The sequence below is a fragment of the Alligator sinensis genome, unplaced genomic scaffold (assembly GCF_000455745.1).
Source record: "Alligator sinensis unplaced genomic scaffold, ASM45574v1 scaffold647_2, whole genome shotgun sequence".
In the NCBI taxonomy this organism is placed as follows: Eukaryota; Metazoa; Chordata; order Crocodylia; family Alligatoridae; genus Alligator; species Alligator sinensis.
The window spans coordinates 6,403,982-6,425,046 of record NW_005841832.1 but is presented as its reverse complement, the minus strand read 5'-3'; the positions used below and the strand labels follow the sequence as shown (position 1 = coordinate 6,425,046).

The following is a 21,065-nucleotide window of genomic DNA, read 5'->3' as shown; positions in this document are numbered from 1 at the left end:
CATCCGGGCCTGCTGACTTGTACCCATCCAGCTCCTCCAGGAGCTCCTTAACTATTTCTGAACTAACCGTAGGTGGACTGGTGCCATGTGGACATCCGTCAGTGATCGAGGTGAGGGAATTGGCTTGGTCGGTACATAGAAATACTGAAGCAAAGAACTCATTGAAGAGCTCTGCTTTTTCCCCCGCGTCAACCACCAACCATCCTGATTTGTTCTGCAGGGGCCCTATGTTGCTCTGAGCTTTCCTTTTGCCCGCTATATACCTGAAGAAGGACTTTTTAATGTCCTTGATTGTTGAAGCCAGCCTGACCTCAAGCCTCATCTTGGCCTGTCTAACTGATTCCCTGCAATAGCGCGCCAGGGAGATATATTCCTCCTTGGTGGCTGCTCCCCGCGTCCATTGCCTATACATCTCTTTCTTTGCCCCCAGACTCTCCTGGAGTTCCCTGTTCAGCCAAGGGGACTTTTTTGCCCCCTTACCTCCCTTCCTACGGAATGAGATAGACTCCTTTTGAGCCCCAAGGATCACTTCCTTGAGATACCTTCAACCCTCCTAGACCCCCATATGCTCTACATTCCCCTCACTAACTAGCCTTCTAAGCTTGCTAAAGTTGGCCCTTCTGAAGTCCAACACTTTAGCCCCATGGGACCGTAAGTCCAACACCTTACCCCCACTTGTATATTCTGTAGTGATTCCTCATGCAGGATTCTCCCTGGATTGCTCCAGGGGGAGAAGGGGAACTGGGCAGAGAAGAATGCCCTGTACTTGTGGAGGGTGGGATTGGTGTTCACAGCGCATCCCCCTTGAATCACATAATGACATCTTTGTAGAGCATTCCTCTATATCAGCTACTGTATTTTTTTCAAATTGGACCCCACTTTCTTTTTTGATGTTTAAAATTAATTAATTTACACTTGCTTGTTTATGTTTTCAAGGGATAATGGTAGGAGAGTACATAACGGGGTAGGCTGTTGAGTACATACCTAATAAGGCTGTGCGAAGTTTCAGTTTCTGATTCAATTCCGTGGAGATTTGGCCCGACTCGGTGGCCAAATCTCTGAATCTGAATTGAATCAGAAGACCCTTTAATCTATCTGAATCAAATCGGAACCCTCCAAATTGATTTGGGGAGATGCGGTGATTTGGACCTAGACACAGCTTTAAATGTTTTTTCTACATATATCAGGGTACCAGGCAGCTTGTCAACACTGAGATCCTGGGGTGGATGAGCATCCCCCGCGCGCACAGCAGCAGACCCAGAAGTGTACCAGAAGCATTTCCCGTCCACTTCTGGGTCTGCCGGGGAGCATGCAGGGGGCCCCCCACGCTCCTCCTGGCTCAGCGACTGGTGCCTCCTGGGTCTGGGGGGGCACCCAGGGACCCCCCATGGCCGATCAGGAAGCTGGGGGAATGCTTACAGTGTTGGACCGTAAGTACTTACGGTCCATTTCTCGGTCCACTGGGGAGCACACTGACCGCCCCCCCCCGCATTCCCCCAGCTTGCTGATTGGCCATGGGGGGTCCCTGGGTGCCCCCCCAGACCCAGGAGGCACCAGTCGCTGAGCCAGGAGGGGCGTGGGGGGCCCCCTGCATGCTCCCTGGCAGACCCAGAAGTGGACGGGAAGTGCTTCTGGTACACATCTGGATCTGCTGCTGAATGCGTGGGGGAGCCCCCCACATTCCTGTGGGACGCTCCATCCGCCCCAGGATCTCAGTGTTGATGAGCTGCCTGTTACCTTGATATATGTAGAAAAAACATTTAAAGCTGTGTCTAGGTCCAAATCACCAAATCTCCCCAAATCGATTCAGAGGGTTCCGATTTGATTCAAATACATTAAAGGGTATTCTGATTCAATTCAGATTCAGAGATTTGGCCACTGAGTCAGGCCAAATCTCCACTGAATCAACCAGAAACTGAAGCTTCGCACAGGCTTATTAGCTATGTACTCAACAGCCTACTCCATTATGTACTCTCCTACCATTATCCCTTGAAAACATAAACAAGCAAGTGTAAATTAATTAATTTTAAACATCAAAAAAGAAAGTTGGGTCCAATTTGAAAAAAATACAGTAGCTGATGTACAGGAATGCTCTACAAAGATGTCATTATGCGATTCAAGGGGGATGAGCTGTGAACACCAGTCCCACCCTCCACAAGTACAGGGCATTCTTCTCTGCCCAGTTCCCCTTCTCCCCCTGGAGCAATCCAGGGAGAATCCTGCATGAGGAATCACTACAGAATATACAAGTGGAGAAGAATACTAAAAGTTAGTTTGCATTTCAGACTATACAGCTCTGTGTGCTTATAGCAGTGGTTCTCAGTCTTTTTAAACTCAAGGCATATCTCTATAGCTTTTGTGAATTGAGCAGTACCCCATTTCAAAAGTCAATTTACTTATTACAATGTTTATCTTCTTGAAGAGCAGCCAGGCAGCAGGGGTGAGGGAGCATCCAGGCAAGAAAAGGATCTTCTGACACCCTACAGAGAGTGCCCCAGCACCTGGTTGAGACTGACTGGTTTATAGGATAGTGTGCACTTTAAACCAACTCTCAGAAAGAAATCACATCCCTGGACTATTCTCCTTGTAAAAATAAAAAACAATCATGCAATTAGATTGTTATACTATGGCAATTCTCTAAAACTAGGTGAATTCCAGTGAAATCATACTGTGTATAGACTTCTAACTCAAAATAATACACTACTTGAGAAGCAGTCTCATGATACAACAAAAGACTTAGATAGCAATGAAACAAAATTCCCCCTTGTGACACCTGAGGATACTTACCATAGGTCAGGCCAAATATGAAATGAAAATACAACTGCCCCAAGTGAATTACTGCAAGTAATAAGTGAACTTGGAAGCTGCCTTCCAAAATCAAAGGCACAAGAACTAGGATAGAAAAACAGTTTTTTCTGGGCAACTGAACGAATTTCCTCTCTTAAAGCCAGACTAAATTAGCTTTTACTGAATGTTGCTGATTCTATTACATGGGAGAGACTTAACCAATTAGTACACAGAACTACTACGCAGCTTGCTCCATTTGGCTAAAGAAGCAAGTTGAGCCAAGCAAAGGGACCAGTGCTGCCTGACCCCATTCAAGAACCTTGTGGTAGTCACAAGTTGTGACTTATATTTCAGATTTTGCTGCCACTGCCATTGTTTGCAGAAAGTTAAAGAATACTTATAACTTTCAGTGGTCTTGAAGCTTTTTCTTGAGCAGATCAGGAAGGGGGCAGGCAGCATAGCAACACATAAGAGCAGGAAGCAAAAAACACAACAGGAGATCAGGCAGGGAGCACTGGGCAGGCAGCAGAAAGAAGAGCAGATTGGGCAGGGAGCAGAGAGCAAAGCAGCAGACTGGGCAGAGAAAGGGGATCAGAATGGTCCTGAGGAAAGGGGCAGAACTAATCTGTGGCACACCTGCCAAAAAGACTGACCCCCACTGCTACAGACCAACAGGAGGTACAGAGCCAGGGCAGTGATTTAGAAGACTAAAGCTAAGTTGCCAAAGATGAATTTAGGCACTGAAAAAAGTGCTGAGAACAGAGTGCTGTTGACACCAAAGAAAGAGGCTGAGTGCTCAGCATTTTAAATACCAGACCAACCTCTCGCCTGGATTTTTTTTGTTTTGTTTCATATTTAACGAAATACTGCAAGCAACATGCCCTGAGATTGCAAACAACAATTATGGTATATTTTGTTATCTGAGAAACAAGTTATGACATGGTAATTAGAGACTGTGCCATAAGGCTAGGGACATAAGTTACACATAAACCAGGTTAAGTAATCAGAAACTGGTTTAAATCTGTAACAGAACAGAAGTGCACCAAGATTGTTCCCGGATCCTCACATCCAAGCTGGGCCGGGCTGTCAGGCAGCCGCTGAGGCAGCACTGCACAGAGTGCCCCCCCTCCTCACCCCCTCCCTGCAGGGGGGGAGAAGATAGGAGTGGGACAGCCCTGCCCAGCACAGTGGATCCCTGACAGCCCCACCTGGCCTCAGCACAGGGAGCCAGGAGCAGTCTGAGTGCACAGTTCCCATAGCCCTAGCCCGAGCCACATCCGGCTGAGAAGGGCCTGGACCCTCCACACCTGCTCTCAGCAGTGCCCAAGAGCTGGCCCAGCTCAGCCCCAGCCCCAACGCCAGGAGAAGTGAGTGGATGGCAGGGCAGGGTGGGGCTGGACCAGGCCAGGCTGTGGGGGCAGGGCCCTACCCAACTGGACATGGGGCTTGGGCTGGGGCTGCAGGAGCTGTGCGCCCACATTGCTCCTGGCTCCCTGCACCCAGGCCAGGCCACACTGTCATATAGGGCTCTCCCCTTCCTCCTCCTCTCCTGCTGTGGGGCTCAGGGGTGGGAGGACTCTGTGCAGCACTGCCTCAGGACTCAAGGCTGGAGGGGTACGGTGCTGGGCCTTGCTGTGGGGCAGGAGAGGAAAATCTGTGCTCCCAGCTTCCCATACCCAGGCTGGGCTGAGCTATCAAGGAGCCACTGCAGCAGGCAGGGCTCTGCCCCTTCTCCTCCCCTGAGGTAGGGTGTGGGGGGGGGGAACTGGCCATGCCCCCACTGTCACTGCTCAAGCATTCAGTACCAGCTGAGGGCTTTGGGGCCAGCCACATTCCCTTCTCCCCCTCTGAAAAGCCTGGCAAGGGCTGCTTCCCCCCTCCCCCTCCAGGTACACCTGGGCTGGGGTTCCTGCAGGCCAGGGTGGGGTTTAAACCCCACCCCAATCATAATCAAGCTGCCTAGGCCTAGTCAGCCCCCCCACCTTAGCTTCCCTTGGCCACTGTGGAAGGGAAGGGAGGACTCGGTCAAGCACCCCCAACTTCTGGCCTATGGCACTGCAGGTATGTGCCTGCATTTCCGGAATCAAAAGTGAATGTCTATTCACTTGCAAAACAGTTCAATCTATGCAGGTTAAACTAACCTGCAAAGATTGAATCAATTCAGACTCAGGCTTTTTGAATGTCGTACTTAGCCCAAAGGGTCAGGACCAAGGAGGGAAAAAAGGTTGTGCATCGTACCTTCAATTTTGGAAAACATAAGGCTCTGATCTTGCACTTATAGCTGGGATTTAAACATTAGTAATACAAAGCAATTCTGTTCCTTTTAGTAGGACCATAAGCATGCTTGTATGACTGAACCCTAAATTTGCACTTTTATCAATATGTTCATGCACTATATACACTTAAAAAAAAGACAGACACATCCTGATATTAAAATACAAGATTTTAGATTTGAGAGTGAGGTCTGGGCTTGAAGATTTAAGCCTCAGATCTAACACTTATTAGTTTTAAACAAATCTGAAATACTTACTGTAAAAGTAATACTTATTTCCTAGCAAAAACATTGGAGCTAATAGTTTCCTCTCAACTCTTGGAAGATATTACTACTGCTGCAGAGGAATAAACAAAGCAACAGAAAAGAGCAGACGAGTTGCAGAACAATTAAAGACAGCAATCATTATTTTCTTTAAAACAATATTAGAACATTTCTCCCTTTTTAGGTGCAAATTTTATTCTTATGTTAATACAGCACTTTTCCCCATTTCCCTTGAGGAAACATCATGTCATCTTCCAATTTCTAATGTTTCTTCTTCCCTATTGTCCTATCTTTCCATCTTTCACTTTATTAATTGTTTTGTCCCTGTCCTGTTTCCTTTGTTTGCTTCCTTTCTTCCTTATTCTTCCCTGATTATTTCATGTCTCCTAGTTCTTTCTTTTTTTGTAAAGGGTCATGACTTTCCCTTCTTTACATTTTTCTTTTGCATTCCTTTATTCTGCTCCTACAGCTTTCTGATTTCTATGCACTTGTCTAACTATTACCCAAATGGCTCCAAGCAGGACACACTCAAACTGAAGAATAAATAAATTAAAAGAAAAAGACTATCTGTGGTAGTGTGGTGTTGCCTAGCAACACTGTGCACTTCTCCACATCTTTTCTAGAGCCCTGGTGGCAAGGATGCTTTTCAGGCTTATTGCTACAAATATATGCAAGATCTTTCTCGCATTGTTTGTCTGTTCACTGGCAAATGCACAGGAAGATAGAAGCGATGAAAATGTAAACTGTACAAAGCAAGCATCAGGAACTAGAGTCCCCTACTAACACAGTAGATCAAAATAAACTCTTGTGGGCAGAGTTCCTTGTCTACTTACACGGTCTGTTAAAAAAACCCTTCAAAAAGCCTACATTGTACAATTACAATGTTCTATAAATATAATTTAAGTGAAATTTCTTATACAAGTCAAGCACCTGTTAGTTACTAAAGAGTGCCTATTGGCAACTTCATTTATTTAGATATATAAAGTAATTTCAGTATTCAACATAAAAATTATTCTAAACACTCTTATAAAGCCCCTGCTAAATGCTTTAAATCTATAAACAGCATTATTCTCCAATTTGTATAGGATGGAGAAAAATTAATAAAACCAGCAGTTTTATGATACTTTGGAAGCATAGTGAGATTAATAAAGAAGGTTTTTCCTAAATTTTTTTGACCAAATCCTGAGAGATACTAAACATCTGCACTATCACATTGGACTTCTGCTTCTGTAATATCAGAATTTATACAGGAAGATCCAGTAAATCCCCAATTTAATGAACTAGCCCAATCTGCTTAAAAAACTTTATTGGAACCAACAGTACTTATGCAAGTCAGCTAACTAAGCAGCTTTATAACAGACCAATGTGTGATTTTAGAAGTTGATTTCTCACAATCCTCCAGAGTTAGCAAATAATGCTCTATCCCATTTGATTCCAGACAGTTTAAGTCATTTGATCCTAGCTTGAGCAGTACTCAAGAGAATATACACTAAATTCACATTTGATTTGCTCCCTTCTCCTGCAGTCCTCCTTTATTCCCCAACATTGTGGGAATCCTTGAGGAAGCTGATAGTAACATTCCCCACAGAAAGGAATCCTTATGCTCTTTGAAGGGAAATAATGCTCTTGAAGAGCCATAGGGAGCAAGTCAGAAGGTAAAGAAAACAATAATAGGAAATATGAATCATGGGGAAAACGGATCCTTATCCAGCTAGAGAATAACTTTTGTAAGAAAACCCTGCAGAGCAGAAAAGACTCTCACCTACATATACCATTTTCAAGTCCCTGGAAACAGCTCTCTTACTTTGGATTTTTCTTTTTTCCCTCTTTTTTTTTTGTGGTTCTCACATTTTGTTAGCAGCAAAGCAAGGTTGGTGTAGCATAGTATTAGTGAAAAGAGAAAAGACGGTGGCTCAGAACAGAAGCTTTAAAAAGCTACCTGACAATAACAAACTATATCAATCAAAGCACAAGTTATTATGTAGAAGGGGGAAACTGTAGGCGATTCAGAAAGTAGGTAGGTCAAGGTCTCAAGTCAACATTCAATTAACAAACAAGTGGGGCTTATGTAGTTATACTCCAACAGTAGTGCCGGGCAGAATTAAAGACCATAGAAAAGAGAGACGCTGCTGGTGGGAGGGCACACTAATATCACACCCTATGAGAAGTTCAACAGAAATGAAAGTCAGGCAGCAAAGCAGAGCCTTTAATAGTTAGAAAATGCCAGAAAATAAAGGCTGCCCCTGAAACCTTAATTTGTTCCCTGCACTCCCCGTGCATATAACTTACAGTAGAGTTTTTAATTATATGATCATATATAACAGCTTTTCACAGAAGCTCTGCCTTATTCAGGAAGGAGAATGGATGGTGCTCACTTAATCAACAGCCATCCAATATTTTTTTTCCTTGTCATTCTGTGTGTGCCCTTATTTACTGCACACTATTCACTGCCCTATAAGCTCTGATGATAAAATTGATGACCTCATGGGCTTTTCTACGGCATTTATCATTACAGCATCTGACTATTTTACAAACAATTTATTTCCATTTCACCCCAGGAAGAGATGAAGTATTTTTATCCCAGTTTTATATATGGTGAACAGCACAGAACAATTATGGTCATATATATCTGCTAATTTTGGGTATGCCCTGATTTTTCAGAGTACTAGACACTGTACAATAACTTAAGACTGGAAGAAACCTCCTGAGGGGTTCATTTTAGTCTCTTGCTATGGTAGGTAATCATATCACATACTGCCTTTGAGAAACTCATCAAGCTTCATCTTAAAGCCAGCTAGAGCAGTGACGTGGTCTGGAACAGTCTTCCAAAATACCTAGTTGGTAGAAATCTTGTTCTAATTTCCAGCCTAAAATTTGTTCATGGCCAGTTTATATTTACTTGTTCTTTTGTAAATGATATCCTTTAGTGTAAATAGTTTTCTTCAACCACTGCTATTTCGCTAGCCCCAGAAGTATGTATAGTGAGTAAGCCTCATAAGCCTTCATTTTGTAAGGTTAACCAAATTTCCTCTGGTAGATTGGTTCTTGAATCCCCAGATTAACCTAGTAGTCTTTTTCTGCACTTGCTTCAGCTTTACTACACCTCTGTCCTGCCTTCTTGCTTATTGTGCACACAAATCTAGTTAAGATTTCACCAGTATCTTGAAAATGGCAGTAACAGGTAACACTTCCCTTCATACATCCAAGAATAAATTTGCCTTTTTCCCCCCAACCTCACCATACTGGTGGATTATAATAATTCTGTCATTTCCAATTCATGAATTCAAGACTTATAGCAGACATTGTTATCAGCTGCTAAGGTGTATGACTTCATACTTCAAACCATTACATTTCATCCCATTTCTATTAGCGGAGCTCTCCCTGTATGATTCCAATCTTTCTCTGTATTGACAAGTATCATCAGCTAATTCATTAACACACACCTATTTCTTGTGTTATGTTCATTACTGAAAATATCTAATTGCAAACCTTAAGCAGATCCTTCAGGAATCCCATTAGTAACCTTTCGATCAATAGTTCTTCTTTCAGCACTACACATTTTTGTCTCCCCTTTAACCATTTCTTCATCCACCTTATTATTCTTCAACTAAACCCATCTTAATTAATAATTTTCTTTGTGGCGCCACATGAAATGTGAGATGTACTGAATTTCTTTCATCCGTTGCATTTCTCTTATCCAAGAAAGATATCAGGTGAATCTGACATGATTTATTTACCTTTGGTAAACCCATGCTGCATTTTATTACATTTACCTCCATACATTCTTTACTTCTTTCATTCTAAATCTTTGTATACTATTGGCATCAAATTAACTGGTCTATAGTTACCCAGATTGCTTTTCCCCCTTCTTTAATATAATTACTACCTTTGCTATTCTTCAAGTGGATAGTACCACCTCTGACTTAATACTTATTTAAAAAAAACCGTGATACCAAACCTGCTATTTCACATGCCAGCTCTTTTAGTTTTCTTAGATGAAGATTATCCTATTCCCAGAAAGATCCAAGATTATCCTTCATTTCAATTATGATAACTTTCATTTCCATTAGATGATCAGCTTTTACCCCCATATTTAAGATCACCTTTTTATATTAAAAATGAAGGCAAGGTATCAGCTCCACTGCAAAATGTCCCATTTCATTTATCCGAGTCCTACCATTTTTATAAAGGGAGGTTCTTCAGCTATTCCGTATTTTTGCAAGACAACCCTAGTTTGACTTTTTGCAATTCTGACTTTATCTCCACACATCTTGACCTCAAAGACCTAATTTTCTTCACTTATCAATCTTTTTTTCCCCAGTCCCTGTAAACTCCTACTGTCATTTTTTAGGTGTCCATTCACCCAGTTCACTTAGAGTCCTTCCCAAAAAGCTTTTTTCCCATTTGCTTAAGAACCCAATTTCACCTTTGACGTAAGACGCCACCTTTGACTTCAGAAATTCCAAGCATTCTCTATATTCATGTCTCTGAGCTACCCGCCCAGTTTCTTTCACTAACTAGTTGCTTTATTTTCTCAAAGTCTGCACTTCAACATCAAAAACCTTAGTCTCAGATTCACTTTTGTTAATCTAGCTCTTTAAAGGTAAACTGAATCAATTTACAATAACTTGATCCAAGTTTATACAAGTCCAGGGTCCTTACTCTGGTGCTTTCTTTCCTTCCTTTCATCAGGATCCTGTACTCAGTCATCTCATAGAGACTTATGCCCAAGTTGCTGTCCACTTCTACATTCCCCAGCAATACTTCCCTGTTTGTGAGTAGCAGGTGAAGAGGAGCACAGCCCTTAGTTGGCCTCTCCACTGCCTGGACCAGGAAGTTGTACCCAAAACTCACAAAACTTCCTGGACTGCCTTTGCACTGCTGTATTGCCCTCCCAGCAGATGTCAGGGTGATTGAAGTCCCCCATGAGAACCAGAGCCTGTCACTGGGAAACTTCCACAAGCTGTTTGAATAAAGCCTCATCCACCTCATCCTCCTGGTGTGGTGGTCCATACTGTCACCTTTGTTGCTCTCCCCTCTGACCCTAACCCAGAGACTTTCAACAGGCCTGTCTCCAGTGTCATACTGGAGCTCTGACCAATCATACAGCTCTTTTCCATAAAACACACCTCCTCTTCTGCCCTGCCTGTCCTTCCTGAACAGTGTACCCATCTATGACAGTACTCCAGTCATATGAGCTGTCCCACCAAGTCCCTGTTATTCCAGTCACATCATAGATCTGTGACTCTGCATGGGACTTCCAATTCTCCCTGCTTGTTTCCCAGTCTCCATGCATTCACGTACAGACACCTGAGGTAACTAACCCATTGCCCTACTTTCTCAGGAAGAATGAAAAGACTTCTCGTTGTTCCTTTCCAGGCTCTGGAAGGGACTACGCAAGGTGAGCACAGTCTTATTCATTTCCCCGTCCAAACTGTTTTGACCTAACCCCATCTCTTCCTCATCGCTAGCTCCTCATCCCAGTCCTGTTCTCCTCAACCACCCATCCTGTCTCCATTTGGAAGACTTCTCCTTCGAGTTCCAAGTCTCCTTATCCAATCAGCTCCCATTTCCTCATACCTCCAGCTTCTTCTCCAATCTTTCTCTCCCAATCTCCCTGTCATTCCCATTTCCCATCTTCACCAACTCTCACTTCAAATCTACCTCCTTGTGCTCCTCATCTAAGCCCTGTTCCTCTTAGCATCTTGCTCCAGGTTCTTTGTCCAGCCAGTGCCAATTCTCTCTTGCCTAGTCTCTCTTCTGTCATACCTGTCTCTCCCCTCAGTTTGCCGTCCACCCCCAAAACTCCTTGAACAGCCACAGAATTTCTTGAACAGTCAGTTTCTTCCAAATTCCTCATCCAAAGGATTGCATAACTAAAGTGACAAAGCCTGTGGGTTTACTCTCTCCTATACTCCCCTGGAGCTCCCTATATCTTTATGACTCATATAGTTCATTTACCCCTCCTTCCCCAACTCCTGTATCATAGTTTGCCAAAACCTGAGATTATTAATATTGCTATTGTGGCAGATAGTCAGTGCCAGTTTCCCAAGAGACTGGCTAGAACCATCAATGGCTAGCCTCACCAATCCCTCACTACTGCTCAGGATGGGTTAAAGATTGCAATGCTCCATACCGCCTGCAACTATGTAGAAGGAAATCACCCTGTCTGGGCCAGGCACAATTTAAAAGATCTATAAACAGGGACATGATATTAGGGAAGCCTTTAATCTACACAAACAGGAGATTTCATAAGTTTTAATGGTCACATCATAAACAAATTTAAACTAAGACAGAAGGCACAAGTATTGTAGCTATGTATTCCTTACAGACTCAGATGATATAAATCATATACATAAATAGATCTAATGTAAATAGCAATCATACTTACATAAAATGGTTTTAAAACGCAGTGTATGGTATCGATGCAAGAAAATGAGAAGTAATTAGTTTGTCTGAAAAATGCATGAGTAGGAATTTGACTGCTAAATGATTAAACTAGTACATTTTAAAGTCTCTATTAATATTTAATTATTGATACTATGAGGGGAAAAAGATACAATCTCTTGATGTTACTTCTCAACTCTTACTGATACTCAAAGTAATGCATCTATTATTCATGTGAATAGTTTGTGCATGCACAGTCAATCACTAGTAAAAATAAAATCACTCTCAAATTCCCTAATCACTTTTATAAGTCATAATGTAATATTTTCCACATTTGGGAATCTGAGCGTTTTATTTAAGGAAAGCAGTCTGGCCATGACGAATACAACAAAGTGCAGCCCAACCAGACATCAGTTCAAAGAATCAGATGTCAGAGTGCTCCCTCTAATGTCCCTTAATCATCATACCGATTAGTGGTTGAATAGTGATGTGATTAAAAAGACTGCTGCCATGGTATACCTATTCATACAACTAGAATTCTACATATGTTCCACCGATTAGTGTTTGAATAGGATAGCGATTAGAGAGACATCTGCCATTGTATACCCATTCAAAAAAGAGCTCAACTTGCATATTCATGTGCAATGAGGACCAAATAAATATTTTGCAAAGGTAAACTATACGTTTTGGTTGTAAAGATAATTGAGCTGATTTCCTTTAATAAGTGATCTCTATTTTGCAGTGCTGGAGCTATTTCTTATTTATAAATATACTAATAGGCTTTATTAATGTATCTTTAAAATTGATCAGATTATTCATTTAAAATTGTTTGCCAACTAAATTCCTTCTTTTCAGATTGTGGATGGCTTTACTTAAATTGCAAATACCAATTTAAATTTCACCTTCCCCCCCTCCAGCCCTGCCCCCCACCCCCACATACATTTAATAAAAAAATAGTTTCTTTAAATTATTCTCTGATATTGGTGTATGGTTGGTCAACAAAGTATTTGATAGCATCTGACAAAGGTTGTTGCCTATAAAAGCTCATGGCTCTGAATAAGTTGATCTCTAAGATGCCACCCTACGCTACCTCTTACTTGGCAGCCTGTACTTCATTTCTTACTCTGTTAAGCATTGATCTTGAATTTCATGGTCTTCCTAGCACTTAAAAAAACTACATAACAATTAAAGTGCCTTGGCCATAAAAGGTACTCTCAGAAGGAGGAGTTATACTTAAAATGGTGTCATTCCAACATAAAAAGGAGAGAAAAAAAGAGAGGACTCATATTGCAAGTTGTGATCAGGCTTAGCAAATGTAAGCACAAAAAACAGTGCTAGTACTGCCAAAATATCAAAACAGTTAGACGATAGCAATTAACAACCCAATTTAAACCCTATTTTTCCTTGCCTTTTCCCTTTTATTGAATTACTTCCAACTTTTCCTTCTGGAACAATTCCCATCATTTTTCCATAGATGCATCAGTAAAGTGTATATCTGAAGTTCCAAACATGGTATTTCAGGAGAAATGCTGAACATATGGTTTGGCTTAAATCAACTTTCCATCAAACCTCTCCAAGATATACATAAGCCCCTTTCAGCATAAGGCATGGAATATCCCAGATAACTCAGACTTCTCCACTAAGTAGTAGACTTATAATAACACACACACACACTCCCCAAAAATGTATTTTATATAATCCAGGTAATCCACTGAAGACAATAAGACTTTTCAAGTGTAAATAAGGATCGAATTTCACCCATTAGACATTTGTTTGTGTTACAGGATGTCCTCTGCTATCCAAACCCCTTTGAAAAGCAGTTGGGAAAAAGTTGTTTGGCTACTTTGTGAGGAATTATACATTGGGACCTACTTAAATCGCTGTGAAATGAAGGGCTTTTCATGGCCCACTCATGGCATGTGGAGCTGATTTCAAAGGCATTTTGTGGCAGCCCTACCCCTTGGCACTGACTGGCAGAGAGGCACCAGCAGGGGAAGAAGGGACAAGAGGACAGCCACCATCTTGTCTGCTGCGCTCATGCCACCCCACCAGCCGGCATCTTCCCCTCCTGGCAGCGACGACTGCTGGCTTCCAGTGGGGCGCCAGTATTTTATTTTTATTTTTTGTTGTTGTTGATTTTGCAGACAAACCCACATTTCTTGGTTTCTGCGAAATCCATGAAACCATGAATTAAGTAGGTCCCTAGTTATACATGCTAAAATTTGATGCATAATGAAAAATTATACCAACCTGAACAGTATAGATATTAAATATGGTAAATCTTAAAAGAGAACAGATTGCTATACAATTCAAACATTCACAAATTATTGTATCAAACTTAAGAGTAGACCTACAGCACTGTATTAAAATAAAGCTTAAGAAAAGAACAGTAACACAATACCAACAGTTACAAGTTAGTAAAACAAACCTGCCAGCTGCCATTCAGATAACTGTGGTTCAGATACTATATGGTAATACCCAGAAGCCCTAGTTGTAAATCAGGACCCTATTGTGGTAGGTGCGGTATAAAACAATGCAGACCAAAAAGCCCCAAAACACAGCAGACATGTCCAGACAGGGCAGTGCAAGGAGACAGCAGGTTGAATAAGAAGCTGTAGCTTCAGCTGAAACACATCTCAGATTAGTGTCATAACTCACCTCTTTGGGGTGTTGTTTACTGGTAATTCAAAAGACATTAATATAACCTAAACCTCAGCCTAAGGTTCTTCTCTTTGTTCAAGGTTTGCCTTTGACACCTTCTCACTCCTCTTCTTTGGATGAAAAAAAAATAGACATTTTTTTTTCTCTCACTGGAACTTCTGACCTGTTTGTCCTTCCCTGTTCTCCCCCTTCCCACCTCCATTTTCCCAAGTAATCAGTAGCAACCCTGGACCCTATGGCACAGCTGATCCTCCCCTATAAAGGAGGGTTTTACCAGGGCTACAATTACTGTAATCTAGATCAGTGTCATGTCCCCAGTAATCAGGAAAGCCTTCAGCCTAGGGAAGCCCTAAGAGAGTGGATGCCAAGCTTTTTGGCAAGTGTGCCACAAATGAGGCCTGGACCCTCCCTAAGTGCCGTGCCGATACCTGCTGCTCTGCTTCCTGCCCTATCTGCCACTAGGATACATGTCCCCTCTCCAATCTGCTGCACATGTGCCTCAGGTTGACCAACCCTTCCCTAAGAGAATGCCCACCCTCACTCCTCTTGTCTACAACAGACGGTTTCACCTGCTGGCATAACTCATTTGTTATTACCTAGCTTTTAATGTCCATGTTCAATACCAGAATCTAGGGTGACTTAGCAACACAGTCCTCAATTCCTATCAAGAATCTGAAAAGTCTGCACACCCTTTTATTAATTCCAGTGAACTATAGTTGCTAGGGGAAGATCAGTCAACTTCTGTATACTGACAGAAATGGATTTTACACAGAAACCCAGTTGCCTGGCACAGTAAATAAACAATAATATTCATTAAAACCTAATGTAACCTTCTTTTCAGAGAATAGCTTTTCAGCACAGGAAGAATATCAGCTCAGATTCTGTTTTCAGAAACCCATTTAAACTAGACAACCAAAAACTCTCAGAGCAGGTTAGGAGTTAAAATTTTGCTTGTGTAATTATTCTGAGGAAATATGCAAGTCTGCCATCTGGAAGTATATTAGACATTACAAAGTCACTGTGTGCATGCATCAGCAGATGCAGCTTTTGTTCACAGAGTTTTGAGGGCTGTTAATTTAATTAGTTTTGTATTTTCATACTCCCACCCTTCCTCCAACAGTAATTCTACACAGTCCCCATCAGAATAGTTGGATGGGAATTCAGAGCTAAAGGCCAAATTCAGACCTGATGCAAATGCAAACAAGTACAATTTCCACAAACTTCAGATATGCTTGCTTATAAACAGGTCAGACTTTCACCTGCAAATGGCTTTTTATGCCATCAAAATCCCATTTTGTTCAATATAGATATATTTGCAGTCTTTTCCTTATTTTAAAGAAGTTAGGATAGGGTTAAGCAATTCTCTGTTATTTGCTTTATACTAACCAGAGCTATAGATGATGAGCTGGAGAGCCCAGAAAGGCACAGGCATTTCTATTTTTCATTAATATCTTATTAACTCCATGAATTTAATGGAAAATGAGACTGGAAATCTTTTGTGGGTTCACTTGTTGGCTTTTGTGGGGTTCTCTCTTTGTGGTATAGTAAACTCAGTCATGAACCATGACGCTCATTGCTACTGCACAGTAGCATCAGAAACGACCCATGCAGCACCAGGACTGCGCAGTAACCGTGGTTACTATGCAGCATTTAGTACTTGTTAAAGCTTCGCATTTACAACTGTCCAGTCTGGCACACACATAGGCACACCCACAGTTATAAAACACCCAAACAATATCAACACAGAGTTTGTTGTCCACTTAGAAATGGAGAAGTTCCTTCATGTGTTGTAGCAGAATGTTAAGATTTTTTACCCTACTATTTACAAACGAAACATGTGGCATTTTTAGCTAACTCTGACAACTTACAGTATAAAAGCCACTTGTTACTTGGCATATCGCTCTTAAATAGGAAAAAAGCTAACAGTTACAACAGGCTCTGATCCTGCAGTGAACACCAGAGTGCCAGGCTCTGCTCAACTCACTGGGTCCCCAAACAGGAATGTGGTCCCCATACATGCTGTAGAAAGATCAGAATCTATAACTGCGTAAAGAATAATCCTGAAACCATGAAAAATTATATAGTGTACAGTATCATACTTTAATCAGCACCCAAGGCCCACAAATACTGTTGTTTACACAGCCCTAGAAGTTTAAGTGCACCCAGAGCATTGGGAGTATGAGTAAGTACCTACTTGCCTGAGAATGATGAAGAAAAAAAAAGAAGATTCACAGGTTTCATACTAAGCAATGAAACTTTGGAATCACAAGCATTTCTAAAACATCACAATTGTTCAACTTTTGTATTCAGATACATTACAATAAATACTATAACCAACAGGCTACTGCAAGCATAAGTTATTAATTCCCAAGGGCAGGGGAGCGGTATTCTACCTAAAAATATTCTGAGTAAAAGCCATCTACTCTGAAAGGACTATCTACAATCATCTGTAGGAAAACAGTAGAAACATAGTTCAGACATGTCAGACAGAAATCAAAGAAGCAACCAAATCTAATAAAGCTACAGGAATATGAAACAGGTTAAATATCAAATTGAGACAAAGAACATGAAAACCTAGAAACTAAGTCAATTGCTAAATTAATTAATAAGTTTGTAGTGAAAATGTAAATCAAGAGAAGGGCATAATTATCTAGGACCAGATTTCAATCTTAATTTTACAGGTGCAAAGCACGGAAGACAAAAGGTGTAACTTGAAATTCTGGCGTCCTGGGCAACAGGGTGTGGAGGAGGAAAGGGTGTGTATGCACATGCATGCACGTATGCACAAGCAAGTGCTGGCCTCTCAACACAGGGGCTGTTGAGTTGTGGCAGCTGCAATTGTGACAGCAATGCAGGCTGCTTCCACCACAGCAGAAGTTTCCTGAACAGGCCTACTACAGCAGTGGCAATGGCAGTGGATTCCCTGGAAGCTGCCATCCTGGTGCCCTCTGAAACGGTGGCAAGGGCTGGTGCCCCACTTGCCCTCCTTCCCCCCACCCCAAGTTAAACTACTGCTGCAGTCAGTGAAGTAACTCAATTTACAGAAGCATAAGGTAAGCAGAACTTGGCTGATTAACTCTTCAAGCATCTTAACATTTAATTTCTTGATTCTTTTACCATTGAGATTTTAGTTTTAATAGTTTGTATTTAACAGATGTACCACTAGTACTACTATGACTACTATGCAGCACTTACTGAACAACTCTTATCAGAATTCCTTTTCCAGTGCTTCTTGCTTTGTTTCTTTGCAGCTGTTGAATGTAGAGTTGCATGAGCTTGCATACAGGGATTTAAAGTCAAAATGTTCTGTGGAAAGAGAAAAGAGTATTTGAAAATGTGGAGATATATATATCAGCTTACAAAAATATTAGCTGATCACACCTCAAAGCATAGATGACTGCTTAAGAGTGAGGAATAAATACGTAAGTAAAATTAAAGAGACTCAGAACGATAGGTCTCCTTCATACATAGTTGTTTGATTTGTTGTTCCACTGTCCACACAATTTAGATTTTGAATATCTGAGATAATGTTAGACTTATTAAGCAAACAATGCGACATCTAGTGGCAGCTCCATCTGAATGTATACTGTACAACAATGGAAGCCATTACATGCGCTTACCGTGTAAATCTGTTCCATTAAAATTGCTCTGAGTAGAGCATATCATTCTGAGATTTAAAGACTGTGTATGGTTGCTTCATTGTTTCAGTGTAATTCCAACTTCCACTTTCCAGGAACATGTTTCTACAACCTAGAGAACCAGCTATACAACATGAATTAAATTCCTCTCCTCTCAGTATGGTTTCCTGTACTCTCACACAAATGAATGATTGCAACATAGAAATAAAAAACTCCATTGATTATTTTCACATAGACTGGACAAAAATAAATAAATAAAAACCCACAGGCTGTTACTCCAATCCCAGCTGCCTAACATTAACTTCATGTAATTATCCATGAAGGACTCAAACTTGTATCTCTGGTTACAGGCATCACTCTTCACCCTTCCTATTCAAGGAACCAAAGGTCATGCAAGGTTATTTCTGGTAGAACTGAAAATTGATCCAAATTGAATCTGTTTAGTCAGTGACTTGCAAAAACAAGTTGCCAAATATACACACCTAGCTGTCCTTTCACTCACAGTTGCTCTAGCTGAACATTTTTGGACTTGAGACACCCCTTGGAAAATGCCAGCTCTTAGCTTTCATTCATTTTTGGAGTACAAAAAAAGAATAGAGCAATTTCTTCTGATGCAAAAGAAGTAAGAAAGATGCAAACAAGTCAGAATGTTTTGGACCCTACTGGCTCCTATTTGAAATCTCTGGAAGCATCCCCCATGAGCGGGAACATGCGTGTCCCTAGGGATAAATAGCAGCGGCACAATATGTGCTGCTGCTACTTGTCCCTGGGGAACCCCCATACATGCGCACTCTGGCACACAGCACATTACCCCAGGTGGGGTAGGGGAGGCCAGGGCCAGCACCTGGGCTGGCCCAAGCAGCCTTATCTGAGGTTCTGGGGGCTTCCAGGGGCTGCAACCATGGCAACCCTGCAGCAGAGATCCTGGCCAGCAGCTGGAATGTGGCTCTGACTGACCAGGCTCCAGTCTGCGTGACGTGTGCTGTTGCCATGTGCACCACCCCACTTTTTTTCAGTTCAGGGTTAAGTCCCCCACACACACCACTATGCAAATTACCAGCACAGGGAATGCCTGTATGTGTGGCACGTGCCATCTGAGACTTGTCTGGACATACCTTCTGGGTTTATCTTGTGAATCATGTGTAGCTGTTTCCACACCTACAGATGCATCACCCCGGTTGAGAATCACCAGACTAGCTGCTAAACAGATCATAATCCCTCACTCTGAAGCCATGAAGGATAACCTAGTATAAGGGCTGGGTTACCACAGTAACCTACTGCGTTTAACTTATTCTTGACATCACCTATTTGCAAAGTGAATGTTGTCCCTTCCTTTAGCCTGGGGAAGAGAATTAGAGCTTACTACTGTTAACAATTAGTCTTTTATTTCAAGTAGTTACTGTCCATGATGTGCTATGAAGGACACAGACTCAAACCCTGATGGCAAACTGTCTTGGGGATACAACTGGAGGCACCTTCTGGATTTTGTTTGACAAGCTTTCCTTTAAAAAAAAAGAAAAGAAAAGGAAGCCTTAACTCAAAATTCATAACTGCCCACTGTAGAGAACAAGATGTGTGTATTTTGACACTGCCCATGTTCACAACATGTGGCTAACTTGCAGAGAGGTTGAGACTGGTGGTGAAAATGGTGAATATGACGGGGTTATAGATATCTTGACAGGATATTTCCTTGTTTTTAAAGATTGTGTGGGCGATTATACCTGTTGGCATCTTGACTGCTGCATAACAATTTTTGTGTAAAGGACAATGTACTCTTTTATATAAAGAGTTCCCATACTAATTAAATGACTGTTGAATACTTACCCTAGCATTTGAGGAATAATTTATTCCTCAAGTTAAATGTAACTGAATCTCAACTGTTTGAAAAATCTGCTCTCCAAATAAATTGCTAAATATGACAGTGTAATTTAAACCAAGGAACAACCACACAGAGACTAAGGGTAAGGTTTTGAACAGTATTTTAATGAATTAAGGGCTGAAGTCCCATTTTCAAAAGTGACTGGAATCCTAAGCCCCATTCCCATCTCAGTGACACTTAGGCTGCTAAGTGCTTGATTCAAGTGTGCAAACAGGACTAGGCTCCTAAACCACTTCTATACTTTTGAAAAAGCTGCCCGATCTCTTTGGCAATTATTTAACAGAATTTTCTTGGCCGCAAGTATCAAAATTATCTCAGCAAGCTCTGAAATGAGTTGTGCATTTCTAGTAACAGATGTACTCCACTGGGTACAGAACCAGTTGGTTTAATTCTTAGAACAAATGGTGGGGTAAACCAACAACGGAAGAATCCCCATATGTTTACTCCTCTTGGAATTCTGCAACAATAGTATGGCTCCAAATGCAACAGTTGCAGAAATCCAATAGGACTACACAGTGCAGTATGTTCTAGAATTAATTCTGAAATGAAGTCTGGCACACAATATATAGCTACTCCCTTTTACAATACTAAAAAGCTAGTTTATGGTGTTAGCTACCTAAATAATGTAAATCCTCTTTTAGATTATCATGAAGACAAGTCTCCAAATTAATCTGCTTGTTGAATTACAGTAGAGAATGTATGAATAATATATTTAGTGTTTATACAAATTATTATATTTATTAAAATAAAAATCGGGTATGCAACTATAATTTCATTGTGATTTATGTTTGTCAAATTGCTAAGAAGAAAAAATTGCTATACAAATCCATTCTGTAGAACTGTACCAATTTTCTGCATTAACGGGGAAAAGAAACGTACTGGTAAAGGATTATCATGAGGAGGTAATTTGCTACGAGGCATGTTATTTGTATAAGCCTCTAAAATACACATGCATGCAAATGCACACTACCTAGCATATGTAAACTTATGCAAGTCTATACATATACTACAGATAACATAGAATGTTTTATTTTAATAGAATAACAGAATATACACAATTAGCATACATCTATACTGCTACTTAGGATCAACCTGAAAGATGTCCTCAAAGCCATGCACGCTGACCACCTATACTGAAAGCCCCTAAATCAGGGGTAGGCAAAATATGGCTTATGGG

General features: G+C 41.3%; 1 protein-coding gene across 1 annotated transcript in view; it reads right to left on the bottom strand.

The window, feature by feature from the left end:
• The window catches only part of DPYD (dihydropyrimidine dehydrogenase), a 646,991-nt gene extending 627,769 nt beyond the window's left edge, over positions 1–19,222 (bottom strand). Inside the window, exons 1-2 of the mRNA XM_025193285.1 lie at positions 19,125–19,222; positions 17,567–17,705 (exon numbers count right to left, since the gene is read on the bottom strand). Coding sequence (XP_025049070.1) covers positions 17,567–17,705; positions 19,125–19,222 — 237 coding nt within the window. The remainder of the gene's footprint in view (positions 1–17,566; positions 17,706–19,124) is intronic.
• Positions 19,223–21,065: the final 1,843 nt, after the last annotated feature.